At 36.6% G+C, this 16,006-nt stretch overlaps 1 protein-coding gene across 11 annotated transcripts in view; it reads right to left on the reverse strand.

Annotated features, from left to right (window-relative positions):
• Window positions 1–12,884: 12,884 nt before the first annotated feature.
• LOC5569159 (zinc finger protein 260) overlaps window positions 12,885–16,006 on the reverse strand; it is a 32,224-nt gene continuing 29,102 nt past the window's right edge. For all 11 annotated transcript variants that reach the window (XM_021842460.1, XM_021842463.1, XM_021842462.1 and 8 more), the window contains one exon: window positions 12,885–14,326. In XM_021842460.1, the coding sequence (XP_021698152.1) occupies window positions 13,645–14,326 (682 nt within the window). In that variant the 3' untranslated portion in view covers window positions 12,885–13,644. The remainder of the gene's footprint in view (window positions 14,327–16,006) is intronic.

Raw genomic sequence — 16,006 nt, forward strand, 5'->3', positions numbered from 1 at the left:
GTGATATTCCCAAATTCCTTGGGGGACCGACGCGTAGCAATAGCCCACGGTAATATCTCAGGCTACATATTTTTTTCTCGCGTTCGGTTGTTCATTTTTTGAAACAATTTATGTCTTAAGAAATGAAACGATTTGGTGCAACCGTTTTTGAGATATGAGCATTTATGTTTGTGATACCACTCTGGACGAAGGAGGATCTTGAAAATTACAAAACACACCATATTTTAATCTTAAGATTGCTTGGAGAAGAATCAACCGATTTGTATGATTTTTTTTGCAAAGAAGCTCCTCATTATCTAACATTGTACAGCTCATATTTTATTTTTTTGATAAATTGGCCAAAACAAAATGGCCAAAGAAATTTTATATGGGTATTGTCCCCCAAGGAACATCAGAGTCAAAAGAGTGGCGAAAATCGTGAATGATTTTCAGAACATTCTGTAAGAAATCCTGACAGAATTCAAAGTTCAAAACCAAACGAAAAATAGAAACTCATGCTAAATTTGTGACATAATTTCTGTAAATTTAAACCAATTCTCTCCAATAAACATTTAGGTGAATGTTGCGCATAAAGAATTAGAATATGATTCCATGCTTACTTCAAATATCTATATTTCAATGGAACGATTCAATAAATGAATTACTGAAAATATTCATCACTCAGTGGCGTCTCGTAACCTCACGTGTTATCTTATCTTCGACCTTGAACATTACTAATGTTTCATGCTTAGATTACAAAGCAAACAGTAACCGATAGAAATCGCATATTTGTGGCTGAAATCAATGAACATGTGGATTTGACGTTAGGTAATCGCCTCTGATCTCACTATTGGGTAATTTTTATCTTCCAACAATGTTCAAAAGTTCATCATAGAAACGTGTTTTTTATAGAAATAATTGAAGAAAGTTGTGGAAAAAAGCAATGTCAAGAGTAAATCAATGGAAAATGTATTGTTTATTCGTTGGAATTCCGAATGTAATTTATGAAATGATTTCCAGAAAAATAAGTACTGGCTGTTAAAGTCCTGGACGAGTTTCTTACAAACTCAGAATTTTTTGGATGTAATTCCTAGCCGTCTCTGGCTTATCTTCCGAAGCAGTTTTGATGATGCTTTATGAGAAAGCTAGTCTAGGATTTCTTCTAAAGCCGTAGATTACTCAGATCAGATATTGGTCTTGGTTTTTATCAAAATTTTATAAAATATTTCGGACGAAAAATTCATCCCAGGGTTGCTTTCTGAGTTTTGCCAGAATCTTCTCCAAAACTTTTCCCAGGAAATTTTTACATTTTCCGTTGGAAATGTCTACGGAATATTTCCAGAAAGTTAGCCAAGAGTATATATTTTTACTTGATTCAAGAATCTTGACGCTTTGATTTTCCAAAACACACTATACCCAACAAACATTAGTAGCTGAATAACAGTTTATTCAGCTGATATATGTTTAAAAGTGGTTGGTTCAACCCTTAATCCGTGGAAATGTTTGTTGGGTATGTAATTGTCTTTATAATAACAAATATCTATTTCTTTCTGTTTGTGTTTGAAAAGCTAACCCAGCCAAAAATATTATATTTCATTATCATCAGATCACGGAAAAAGTGACTTTAGTGACCATTTTCCTGAAAAAAGTGACTTTAGTGACTTTTTGTTGGAAATAGTGACTTTTAAGTGACCAGGTCGAAAAAAGTGACTTGCTACCAGCCCTGGTTATGTAACTTTACACGATTTGAATGATTCCTTTATGTCCATGTGAATTTTAAAATGATTTGACAACAAAGATTTTCTTGAGAATTTTGGAATTTTAGCTAGAAATCTCTATCCTATGAAGGAATCTTGAGATTACAGCAATTGTGGAAATATAAAGTTCCTAACATTTTCAAGATTCCAGTACTGAGAGTTTGATGAAATAGCGGTAGAATTTTGAGATTTCTCTGCGAATAAAAAAAAAAAACTGCATGTTGAACTCCGATGATGATGGATATGGAATTCTTAGTATTTCTGTGGTATTCTCGTTATTTCGGTAGGTTTCCTGGTGGTATCCCTGGAATTCTTAGAAATAAAAATAAATTCTCACAATAGTGGCTGAAATAATGATTTTCTTTTACATTTTTACATTTAGACATTCAAAGTTTTATACTATTGAAGATTTCCTCTGAAATACCAACGTAACTGGAAATCAAAGGGATCTAAAGTTTGCAAGAATTCCAAAGATTCGGAATCTGAGAATCTGGGATGTCAGTCAGTCAGTCTTTCTTAAATGAAATTAATAATTACTTTTTAATAAGCTGAAATCCATCCGACATCCGAGAATTCTTAAGAAACAACATAATTATCATAATGCCAGATTGATCATAATTATCGTAATGAGTATCTTCGTGCCTGCCACACGATATTCACATGCAAAATTGTCAATTCACATTGAAAGCTCTCAGTTAAAAACTGTGTTCGTACTCATAAAAACACTAAGCTGAGAATTAGGCTCTGTCCCAAGTGGGACGTAGCGCCAGATAGAATACCAAATCTCTCAAATAAATTCAAAATTCCTTATCGGAATCTCAGAATTCTTTTCGAAATATCAAAATTTCTACGGAAATCTCAAAATACCTTTTGAAATATCATAGCTGACATCGTTTTTTTTCCATGATATTGACTCAAATTTTAATTATTCCATTCATTTCAACAAGCTTAAAGCATGAGTAGCAACCTCTGAAGCTAACTACCAGTAGCCAGAGTCTATGAATAAAGAGTTGCGCGAAGAGTGAAACCAAATCTACCTATCGAACTGTCAAACCGTCTACCTATCGAGCAGCCCAGCAAAACAGATAGGGGCTATATTCAAAGACGAAGAAGAACAAGCACTTGAAGAAGTCTCTTCGCGCAACTCTGTGTATATAGACTCTGCCAGTAGCTTTGTAGTAAATGCAGGTAAATGCTACCTTTATTCATAGCAACGCGTTGTTTGTAGTATGTTCGAAAGGTGTAGAAAGAGAAATGACAAAAACATGTTCCACTCGTGTTCCACATATAGCGTTTACTACCGATAATGTAGTAAACTCTGCTACATTTTATTCATACCGCCCATTGTTGCGATATATCGCATACTCGTTACATGCGGAGGGGCACGTTCCCTGTCAATATAATATGGAGAATAGGCCTTTTCATGTGACAGGTCCGTCTATGCATTTGTTTACATCGGTAGAGGACCGGTGCATACACGAAGCTGTCATTTTCATAGAAGAACTGTCAAAGAGCTTCCCAATCATCTGTTTTGGAACGTCATGTGAATAGGCCTATGTGTGCGGATGCCTATGGCTGTCACTCACATTAGCGGAATTTGGGGCAAGTGTGCCACTTTAAGCAAATTGTTCTCTAACTTTGCTTAAAGCTTATAAAATCCACAAATTTAACGTCATGATGTAAGTTTCACATCTTTTCATAGCCACTGTGCCATTTAAAAAGTAAATAACTTCAAAAAGTATTAGTTTTAAAGCTTCTCAAATATCATCCAAAATAACCTATTTTTCGACACTATGGGGCAAGTGTGCCACCCAATTGGGGCAAGACGGCCACCGAATGTACATCGCATGGAATTCTACTTGTAATGGAATTTTCTTTATTTCCTATTAATATTACTTACAAAGCATACGCTAATCGATAATTTAAAAAATAATTTTAAGTTTACCGTAATAAGGGGATGCTTTATAACAAGGCACAAAACATGTGTAACTCTCTATTATTCAATTCGAATAGCTAAAATGGTTATTATTGTCTCCATTCAATACAAAATATGTATTACGCTTATATTACTGCGAATATGTATAATATTACACTAGATCAGCACTAAATAACGGTAAAATATTGATGTAGATATCTGAAACGGTACTTAATAAGCCGAAAAACATGTTATTATTAAATATCTTTGAGAAAAAATCACTTTGGGGGCAAAAATGTCGGTTATTCCCCTACTATACTTCAGAAACCACTACTGGTGCCTCATTTTGGCTTATTATTATGATTTTGTTTACATGTTGTTTACATGATGTTTACATTTTTATAAATTTCAATCCAACAATTTGCGTTTACCAGATAGGTGGCACACTTGCCCCAATAAGTATAGATTTCAACCAAACTGGATTTCGTATGTAAAAATGAATATTTTTTTCGTTCAAATGTCACAATAACTTACACATTTGAATAGTTTCACAATGTACAGTACGTTAGAAAAATCTGTTAATTACTTACCTCTTACCATGCTATTTAAAAACAACGAAATCTTATAAAAATCCACTAAAATTTGGTTGTCTTTGCACAGGTCGATGTAAATACGTACAAAATAGAGCAATTTTCATCATATTTCGATCATTGTATTGTGAACTATAAGGGAACATATTGTTAAGCTCAAAGAGAAAACATATATTGTAGTTTTTATAAAAAGCAGGGGTGGCACACTTGCCCCAATGTCCGCAATGGCTGCAGAGGATTAGCCTTGCCGAGGCTCTGGTCCCCTGTAACATTGTTTAAGTCGGCTAGGAGAAGCAGTTTGCCTAGGCTACTTCTGCTACATGTGTTGTGCTGTATGCACTGGCCCCTCCCCGAAGAAACACCGTAAGGTGGTTCCGGGGTGATAACGGTCTGAGGCCTAGGGTAATGTCGGTGCACTCTGCACAACAATTGAGCAATTCAATAGGAAGGCTAGTTTTAGTGAGTAGTCGTTGGTGCGGCATCCCCACACTCCCTGAGTAACCTTCTCATGCGTCTGTTTGCACATTTCCCGCTTGTAAAAAAAAGACCTGCAGATGGCGGTAGTGTGAAACGTCAAACACGAAGCGCGGCTCTGGTTGTGAGGTTTGAAACATAGCGAATAGTACAAACTGCAAAACGGTAGACCGCAAAATGATTCAAACCGCGAAATGTCGGATGACCGGTTTTACCTTAAAAGTGGAGCCAAAGTAACTAACCTATTGGGACATTTTTTATGATGGGATCATTCGGATGAAGAACAGTCAAACGAACATAGGATATTTTAATGACTATAAGCTTCTATATGTAATTTTTATTTGATTGTGTTGTAATAATAGGAAGGCATATATAAAAAGGGTGGAAAATCTAAACTATTCCATGTGTCAAATTGCTATAACGAAAACATTTGCGCTGCTGGTGTTGCAGGAAGGCAAACTTCAAAGGAAACGAACGTGTCATCAAATGTGTTTGTTCTAGCATTGAAACTAGCTGATAGGTATACTCGAAAGAAAAAACAAACTGGGGTAGTAGTTCAGGGAGGTTCAAACTTAAACTATGAATCAATCATGTGTCGCACAGCGTAATGAATTGGTGTAACCTGTCAACGTAATTAAACTCTCTGTCATTCTTTCTTCGCCTCGCACCAACCGTCTATCTATTACTCTTTTCTTTGACTCATCTAAAAACAATAGTTAGGTAAAAAGTGTTACCTTTTGTCTAACGCTTATTAAAACATTATTTTTTCCTCTGCACCTTGTAGAGACTTTTTCTTACATTTGCACTGAGTTGTATAGCTAAATAGAACTGTTTTACAGCATTGCTTCTTACTTCATTCGATCGGTTTCAAACTGACTCTCTTCTATCATCAATGTTTCATTTTTTTCTTTATTACTGCTCTCCTATAACTTCTTCTGTTGATTCTCAGTTTCACACTTAGGTAACGGTTGCACGTTCCTGCTTTATCACCAGCCATTTGAATGTATGTGGGAGTTGCATGCGATTCTTTAAAGGTTACGTTCTGTGTGGAAACAATCTTCTTGGAAGCCTTCCAGCGTCGGAAACGTGAACTTTAAGCACATATTGTTACATTTTCCTGTCAAAAAGAAAAACTTTGGCTGCTATTCGCCAAGAGTTGTTACTGTGGTTTCATATATGTTGGGCTGTGAGCTTAGTTTTTTTTATTAGCTCAAGGGAAAGTGTTAGAATATGGTTTTGATTACTGCAAGTGAAGTTTAGTGTTTTTTTGCTTTCCTCGTGTTGTCTTTAGGTGTTGTGCAAGCATCGCAGCAATGTCTGTCTACCAGCATCCGATAGTGACGAATGGATGTATTCGTTATCATTTTTTAGAGCCCTAAGTCTTATACGTATGTGTTTGCTTCTTATCATTTTAGTGGTTGGGTGATCTCGCTCGGAGATAGCATTCTTTACTGAATGGTTATGAAAATGCACGAATGTTTTCGATACGATGAATCACCCCACAGCACAAGTTCTACTCACTATGTGTTAGTAAAAAGTAAACCTAAACCTGAATTTGAAGATCAAATAAAACCTATTCTGTATAATGAATTGTTCGAGGGAAACGCTCACGAGTCATAGCATAATCGTATGACCTTACACGGTGTTGTGGAATTTTGCATTCGACGAGAAGTCACAGGCTTTTTTGCGCTCTGTTTCAAATCACAAGTGGAAGACCTTTGAGTATGCTCTTTTTTGCAAATATGGCTGCTCGATGATGATACACCGTGCAGGTATTCATCAGTTCCTTTCAACGATCAATTGTTATAAACACTTTTAAGCGAAATCTTTACCTTTTCAGTCGTACATTTTTCGAAAAAGAGGCGACTCTGCAGCTAATGATGTGCTAATGCTGTTATCGCTCAAGAAATCAAGCCTCTTGGTGTATCATGTATGGCATATTGCAGTTTGACATATCGTGTGTTGAACTGAGAAGTTATTTCGATAATATCACATAAATCGACTTCATGCCATATGACTCGACAGAGGCGATCCTTATTAAACTTATCACACCTTTTCCGCTTTTGCCTACTAGAACAGTTTCTGGCTTGATGATTATATTTATGCTTATTTGTGTCTCTCTACATATGTTATACTATACTGCTATTAGAGCGATTAAGGGTCAATAGGTTCGATCCCTTTCATTTTTGTCAATTTTTAATTTTACTACCAGTTCTCGTATTAAGCATTACTTGGTTTTTCATTCTTCTGAAGACTAGCACAAATAGGAGCAAATAGTTTCTGGGATCTTTCTTTTTATTTTTTTTATCAGAAAATGGCAAACATTTTACTTTTTCCTTGTTTGAAAAAAGAATGAAGAAAACAAGTTATACACACAACGAGGGTAAACGAAGATGTTTGTGGTGTGAGTGTGTGGTGAGATCATAAAACCACATACGTTGTAGTAGTAAATTGTTACGAGATTGTAACCCTAAGGCGTTATTGGCTGGTTTGACTAAAACGTAAAGTAATTGGAAAACAAACTCTAACTAAATTCTAATGGTTTCATGCTTTCCTTGCTTTGCTGAGATTAGGCTTTCATTTATGTTTGCGCTGCATCAAGAGCAACGTGCAATTTTTTTCTCTGAATGTTCGATGATCTAGGAACTGTAGCCCGAACTTTGACATTTCTGACATGTTAATTTGAATAACCTTCTACGATAATTATGATTTAGCAATGCATGTGAATAGTACAATATATGTTTTTGGGTGAGTGCGAGACCAAAACGACGCGACTAATGCATTTGGAGTTTTGGAACGCGTTGAAGATCTACGCTTGGCATGAGGTGTAGATTACCTACTTCGTTACGGCAAATCATAAATCATCATATTTAAAATTCATCATGGCAAAACAAATACTAGATTAGGTCCGGGAGTCGATGTGCTTTGCTTGTTGCTACTACGTTGTGTAACTGCGCGTACGCTTATTGTAAGAAATGTTGCTTCATTGTGTTTCACTGATCGGATGTTTGTCGCGATTTTGATTTATTTTTAAGTGTACATCTAAATTAGTGTATTCTAATACTTCTAGTGCTAGTTTATAACGCAATGGTACATTTACAGTGTTGATCATTTGTTGGACTGTCAGGTTCTTAATTACTGTTCGTAGGAGGAAAATGTGTCATTTCGAATAATGGTTAAGTAATAAATATCTAGTCAATATTTTTTTGTCATTTCAGAATCAAGTTCAAGGTTTGAACGAGCTTATGACCTTCTTGGTAAGTTCTACAATTTTTAAAATATTAATCCGTAAAAATAACTATCACATATGTTAGCAAATAGGAAATTTTGCGGATAGATCATACTATTTTCTGCAGTATGACCATTTTCAAGAAACATGAATATTTGTTTTGACCACTGTTAACCCATCGGTATGTTATATTATAGGAAATTACCTCAGAATTTTCTCTTTTCTTGTCTAATGGCTACCGCTTTTGTTTACTAGACAGAAGGTCATGAATCCAATCCCAGCCCAGCAAATACCTTCTCACTAACAGCATCAGGGATTGAATTCGGAGAGAATTGAAAATATCTCTCACTTTTACCCCTGACTGTTGGGTTAATTCTACGAGTGGCGTGACGTGAGAATTGTCAGTCTCAGCGAGGTGACAATTCCAGACTCGAGTGAAGTAACTTTCCATTTGATTTGCACGGCGAGTCACTTCACTCGAGTCGAGAATAGTCACCTCGCTATATGATACCGACAATTGTCACTTCAAGCCACTCGTAGAATAAACCCATGTACCACATAAGAATTTGTGCGGATTGCTAAATTTAAATGGTAAATTGATGTTCATGGGACGATTTTTCGAAAGCTTTTTGAAGCACTTCAATTATGTATGTATTTTTCATTAATATTGAATCTATGTTTCTATTCTTCGTGAGAGCTTTGGATTATTGTGCCTAACTATGCCAGTCGTTTGAGTATGACTTTCATAGAGTAATGGTTGGATTCTCGCTTTTGTTGAATGAAACTTTTGTCGAAAGAAAAATCCTTCTTAACTTCTAACTTCTCTGGTTGTCATATATAATTAAGTAATGGTGTATTAAGGTTACGCAGAACCTTGATACACCAAGCAAATTTGCACGAAGGGAATTTAGCAGTGATAAATGCTCTTGTAATTGGAGCACTTATCGCAAGTCTCTGACATAATACATGAACAAAGTAGGTAAATCGAGCTACCCATGTCTGAACACGGTGATAAGGTCTCCATAAGCCTCCATAAGTTTGATGGTTCACTCACTGCGTGTTCTAGTAAAATGTTGAAAACATACTTTCTTTGTTTGAATACTTGAAGTGAGTGTAAGTACAGAAGTAGCTAGCGTTGACGGTCTCAGTTCTGAATGGGGTTTAACCAAGAGATTCAGCAAACAAACAAGGCGCAATAAAGGCTGCAAAGGAGGCCTTTACTTGAGCTATGATTCAATCGTCACCGTAACGGTTGCAACGGGTTTACTACTTTCAAGACATTTAAATCTACTGACATGAAAGGATTTTTCCAGTCCTTATCCAGGAAGAGGAATTCCAGTCATTCAACTTCTAAGGGCACATTCCAATTGGTTGGCGTAAAACTCGATAGAATTAAATACCACAAAACTGAGAAGCAATACCAAACTAACCCTTAAGCATTTGAATGGGTAAATTTTTTTTTCGGTTATGCTGAAAATCATAGAGAAGGTACTGGGCGCGAACGTTCAAAATGTCTCTAAAACTCAAGTTCAAATATTACGGTTAGGATCGAAAAGGGTAGGGTTCGCAATCGTAATTTCTGTACATCGTTCGATCAATGTTGTACGATTTTGTGATAATAAAAAAGCCACAACTTTCGCACCAATAAAGAACGGCGTTCCAGATATAAAACAATTTTCATTGATTTTTTTAGAGGAAATTTGTTAAATTTAAAAGGAACTGAAAAGAATATAGTTTTTAGGTTTAAAGTACGTCCTGATGGAAGTACTAATATAATATTTGCATAAAAATACCATAGGTCTTCATAGAGTTGCTTATTTAGTCCCTACGTCATATTTAAAGCAAAATGGAGAAAGCGCAATGAAAATCGTCTAAATTGACAACACTGCTGAATGAAATTAAATTTATGTTCCATGTATTTTTTTTCAAAATATGAGAAATACTTGGAGAAAAACGTTTACCTGCTTTAAAAAGTATAAGATTTCCGAATAGAACGACCATAATGATTTAAATGTATACTTTAGAATGCCGTTTTCACTCGGATATTCATATGAACATCCATTAGTAATCTAAAACAATTCTGAACACGCATTTTACTTTACCTTTTTGCTGGCCATAAATGAATAAATCACTAGAGTGACCTAATGTAAGGAATTTAATAGAATATCATAAGTGGTTTTAAAGCTCTGCCTCCAGTCAAATAGTAAGGAGTACCAACATACAATTTGTTCTTAAAATGAAGATTTTTGTTATGTCAAAAATAATGTTCAACTTTAAAAACAGTTTATTGAGTTTTTGGAAAAACTATTTAGTTCTTCGCGCATTTTGTAAGATCTTATATATTCATAAAATCGTAGAGTAGCAGTTGAACGATGCACAAAAAACTGATAAAAATTTCAAAAAATAAATAAGTGAGTTATAGGATAAACTACAGTCACTCTATTCACAGTCTGGCAAACAGAAAATCCCATGAACTGACAACGTTATAGTCTCACTAAAATGGCTGGCAACTGAGCAAAACGTTTAAGTCTTGAAGTGACCTTCTTGTTTGAACAATGACAAAATAATATTTTTTTCTCGATCAACCAATGGGTCTCATAAAGGTCAAATTTCGCCGAATATTTTTGAGCTGCACTTTGTTGTAAAACCAATAAAGTTTCGTTAATGTGTCCTTCAATGCGAATTATTTTTTTTATTACTCTGATTCAAATATTTCTACGGTTACAATACTGCCCACCGATTCAAGCACTGTCTACCTGTCATGTTTGATTGGCTCTTATAGTTCTATTCGCCAGACTGTGAATAGAGTGACTGAAGGATAAACAAGGTGTCTGTGTGTCACGTACAATGTACAACTTCGAACTGTTACTGGGAAATCACCCATCACGCAGACAACCGCTTCAGAAAGGAACACACGTCTTCCTTTGTAATCCACTCCACCATGACTGATTGATCGGCGAGCAACGATCGGGCCGAGACAACACAAACACTCTGATGTAATCTCGCCCCACACAGTGTCCACTTTATAAAATATTTACAGTACCATGACCCCACAGTTATGGATCAAATAGTGTGGAGTCCAACCTATAAAATTCAATAAAACGACATGGAAAACGTAAAATTGTAATTTAAAAGCACGAATCGAATCGTTTCAAATTGGAACTTCGGTTAGTAAACTGTTTTGAGTGTAATATTTACATAGGATTGCATAAAAATTAAAAATTGTGTCGGTTCCTGAAAACCATATTATGGATCAATTTTCATATTATGGATCAAATTGTGACATATTACGGATCAGTGCGCAAAATCAAGATATTTTCAACTCAATGCATCTGTATTGCATGGTATGGCGAAAGTTAACAATGTGTCATATATTACTGCAAAAAATAGCAGTGTTAGAGCTGGAAACAAGGGTAAAATGCCCTTTTTTTGTGATACTGCATTGTAGTAACTGAGACATGAACTGTTTCCGCTCCACACCAAGTTTTCCACCCATTTTTGTCTGCTAAAATTTGAAATTTACAAGCCTTTTTTTATCCTTAGTGCTGTTGTCTAAAAATGTCGAATCCAATGCATAAAATAGCAGAAATCTACATTCTTTGGAAGTGATCCATAACCGTGGTAAACAATCATTTCCTGGTCCATATTATGGATCACTAGTTAGAAGTGCTAATATTCGGTATTTTGAATAAAAATTCAAGTAAAATGTTTTCCAAAGATGAATTTATACTAAATCGAAGCGAACGAGCATAAAACATGCTATAACATTTGAATTTTACCACCTGTGGGAGCTTATGAATGCTGACGGCACTTCTTACAGAAAACGACCATATAATGATAGCTGTGTGGTACCAACTAAACATTTGCCAAAAACACCGTTATTTAGCGGTTGAATGTTGTGCTCAACATTACAAATGGTGGAAGACAAATAGTATAACATGGGAAAAATATGTTTTACGCCAACGTTTATGTTTTGAGCGAGTTATCCGATGTTGAACGCCAAAGTGATCCGTCACTGTGGGTGATCCGTAACTGTGTGGGCATGGTACTTAGTGACGAAAGTTAGTAAGCAAATCTCTGTACTGGCAAACCTATGCGTCTACAATCGTGTTAATCTATACTGAATCAAAGAGTATATGGGTCTAGTGGGCCCGTTTGATAAATCAAATAAATAAATAGATCCGCCAATAAGTTCATTTATCGGTTTTGAGCCATTCTTCGACATTTCAAACTGTTCGTGGGAGCTGAACAATGACTGTTTAGTAAGCATTCAATACCAATTGGAACAAATAGTTTTCAGCATTGGTCATTCCATAAAAAATAAAAAGCTATCAAGTAACTTTCTTGACTAAGCTGCTTTTATTTTTTTTAACAGCCTTATTGTTTGCTCGACGTTTCGACATGGGAATTGCGACTTCCTAAAGGGGTAAACGACAACGTGTCGAAACCTCGGGCAAATAATAATGCCGTTGTAAAAGTAAAGATAATTAACGTACGAAGTCATCTTTTATTTTCTCCCAATGTAAAAAGCTAAAATAGAAATTGCACTGCGATTTGATGCATCTTTCGCGATATGAGTGCCTTTGAAGTTTTGGCACATTATTGTATTTGGTTTCTAAGCTGTTTTACCTTAATAAAACGTTACATATGCTTTTCTAATTATCGAAAAACCTAATAGCATTGTAAATTCTTCGATGCTCAACCATGATTCGAAATGGTGTTTTCCTACTACAATCATCATAAACAAAAAGCAATAAAAAATCGTTTCAAAACCAAACAAATGACACATCGATATATCATTCCTCATTCGTTAGTCCTTTTTTCCCTTTTCTTAGATTAACCATTCTTCATCCGTCGCAGTGTGCTGTCGGGAGAAACCCTGCTCATGTCCCGGAAAAATATCACATCAGGTTGCTGAACGAATACGAAAACTTCACGACTTTCGTAATCACAATCCTTTCACTTTATTATCTTGGTCTCTCATCTTTTCGCCTTATCGACTTTTCAATATTCTAACTAATGATCCTTCTTTGTTTCGTACTTCCATCTATATATCAGCTTCTATAACAGAGACTCACTCCCAAAAAATGGGCGCGCCTAATCATCTTTCACGATCCTTTACAGCACACACAGTGTAGTGTTGTAAGAAGAAAACGAAACAGTGTGACATGGGTTCGCACGGGACGACCACTACCACGCAAATATAAGTAACATGCTATGCTTATCAACAATCAGAATTCCCTCTTTGTGTTCCTTACATTCCTAGTCAACTTCAACTGCATCAACAACTGAACCGTGTTGTGCCTTTCGTACTATTCAATAGTAAAAAAAATCAGTTAGAGAAAGCCTTTGCGTTAATCTACTGCAACGTTCGCAGTAGTTTCCTTTTTTACTCACTAGAATCCTAATAATAGTAGAACTGTTTCAACATATTCATTGCCGTGTTTTTTTTTATCAGTAATACTCTCTGAGTATTCTTATAGTAGTGTACTGCCATCAACGTTGCATTTTGGCTGTCGTATCTAGTTTTGATTAGAGTTACTGTTTGCTGCTCATGGTCAAGCATTATTGAGGTGGCGTTGTTGGTGTCCTACAATCAACGGAGTCGTCAGCAGCAGCAGAATCGGACGCGGAAGGACTCTTAGCTATAGCCTGTTCTGGGGATTCCCCACTCAGTGGGGATCCCCGCCGTGCGTTCCATTATGTACTGTGGTTGTTGTTGAAGGGGGGGATGTGGAATAATGGGGATAGGATCTTGTGCGGTAGGTTTGGGATGTGGGAGATATGTGGATGATGGAAGTTTACCTGATGGTGGAGGTCTGCCGTAACGTGATCCTGGTGCGGAAGGTGTGAGGATATCAGGTGATGTGAGAGTTGCTGCTGGAGATGGATGGGTAAATTGTGCTGCTGCTGGAGCGTAAGGTGTTGATGACCAACTGGAGAATGTTGTTGCTGGTGAGCAGCCGATTGTTGCTGTTGTTGTTGTTGTTGCTGCTGCTGTTGCTGTTGTTGTTGCTGCTGTTGATGTTGTGTGATCACAGCTGGAGGAGTGTGTTGTTGCTGGTGGCCGGTTGTAGGATGATGAATGTGGCTCGTGCTTAAGGTATGACCGTTACCTATCGTCGAAGCAGATGAGATCACCGAAGTCAGTATCGCCGACGGTATGTGCATTTGTGGCTGGGATTGACTGTGAGGTATGGTGATGTGCTGGGCAATTCCCGGATTAGAGCTGCCATCCATATCGATTTCGCTCTTTATGTTGATCTGTTCCAGCTTAAGGCCATGGTTCCCATTGTTCAGCTCATTGCACTGCTTGGTGTGCCTTTCAAATTCGAGGATATTCTCGAACTGCATTTTGCAGGTTTGACAATTGTACAGAATCCTAGTTGGAATAGAAAAAAATGTTTTTAATTCGAAGGTCCCACAATTGATTATAGTTTTTTCTGTTAAAGTTCCGAATCAGTATGAACCAAACATAGATAGTTATCATTGTAGATCAATTATGTGTGATGTGTGTCATCATTATAGGAAAACAGGAAGCAATAGTCCACAGATACGGAGCATAGCGTTGTTGACGGTGCAATACGTAGTTTGTTGCTACAACATAACTGACCTGAATGATTCTATAACATTCCCCAGAAAACCATTCCCCCGAAAACCATTCCCCAGAATTCCGTTCCCCAGAATGAACCATTCCCCAGAAAATCGTTCCCCAGAATGTAACATTCCCCAGAATTCCATTCCCCAGAATGCACCATTCCCCAGAAAGCAATATGAATATCCATGTTTTTCTTTTTTTTTAATTATTGCTTTGCGTGAGTCACTTATGTGGGGGCGCAGATAGCCGTAGCGGTAAAAGCGCAGCTATTCAGCAAGACCAAGATGAGGGTCGTGGGTTCGAATCCCACCGGTCGAGGATCTTTTCGGGTTGGAAATTTTCTCGTCTTCCCAGGGCATAGAGTATCTTCGTACCTGCCACACGATATACGCATGCAAAAATGGTCATTGGCATAGTAAGCTCTCAGTTAATAACTGTGGAAGTGCTCATAAGAACACTAAGCTGAGAAGCAGGCTCTGTCCCAGTAGGGACGTAACGCCAGAAAAGAGGAAGAAGAGTCACTTATGTGACAGGATAAGGTCTGGTGTGACAAAACAAATATGTAGGTAGGAGGGTTAGGGACATAATGAACACACGGGGCGAAATGGACACCCCCTTACTCTCTGGGAATATGCATATTTCAGCAAAACTTTATTAACTGTACGAAATCTGTATTGTATATGAACGTTTAGACGGTATAACAGTTTACGCTTTGCTTCATTTGTCCTCTGAAATTCTACTATATTTTTTTCTCAGCTTCAACTTAGTTTATAAGCAAAGCGAAGGAAGCGGTGGATTTAATTTTAGAGCAAAGAAACATATTTCCATTCTATGTAAAATAAGCATTTACCTAATGTGTCCAATATGCCCCTAATCCCCCTATTCATGAGTATTTTGCATATTATAATAATACACGCTTCTTTTAATACATTCCCATAAAATATACAGACTATATGCTTATTTTTGCATATATAGTGATGCACCCTTCTTTCAGTAATATCTCATTAATGATATAGGCAAAATATATCGATGGAGAGCCCATATAGCGTAAGGTCACTTGGCATAAAATGATTTAGTATAAAGCCGTTTGCCATCCAGCCATACTTATGCTCCTTCTTTTCAAAAAGGATGTTCTTCATGTCATGCCAAATGGTCATTGGCCAAATGACCATTATATCAAATGGTCCTTGATCATTTAATCAATCATGCCAAATGCCTTCTTGCCATTTGGTATCCTTACGGAAAAATTTGTCTATATCGTCAACAGGATAAGACTGAAAGAAGGGTGTATCACTATTTTGTGCAAAATTAAACAAGTCATTTGTAATTTAGACTTGACGCAAAGAAGGGCGTATCATTTTAATGTGCAGAATAGTAAGTTCTTATTCTGCCGAGTTTACGTAATCATTATATCGGAAACGTATAATATCAGTGGCGATTTCCTAACCTCAAATCTATCTGTTC

This window comes from Aedes aegypti, chromosome 2 (genome assembly GCF_002204515.2).
Source record: "Aedes aegypti strain LVP_AGWG chromosome 2, AaegL5.0 Primary Assembly, whole genome shotgun sequence".
NCBI classification, from domain to species: domain Eukaryota; kingdom Metazoa; phylum Arthropoda; class Insecta; order Diptera; family Culicidae; genus Aedes; species Aedes aegypti.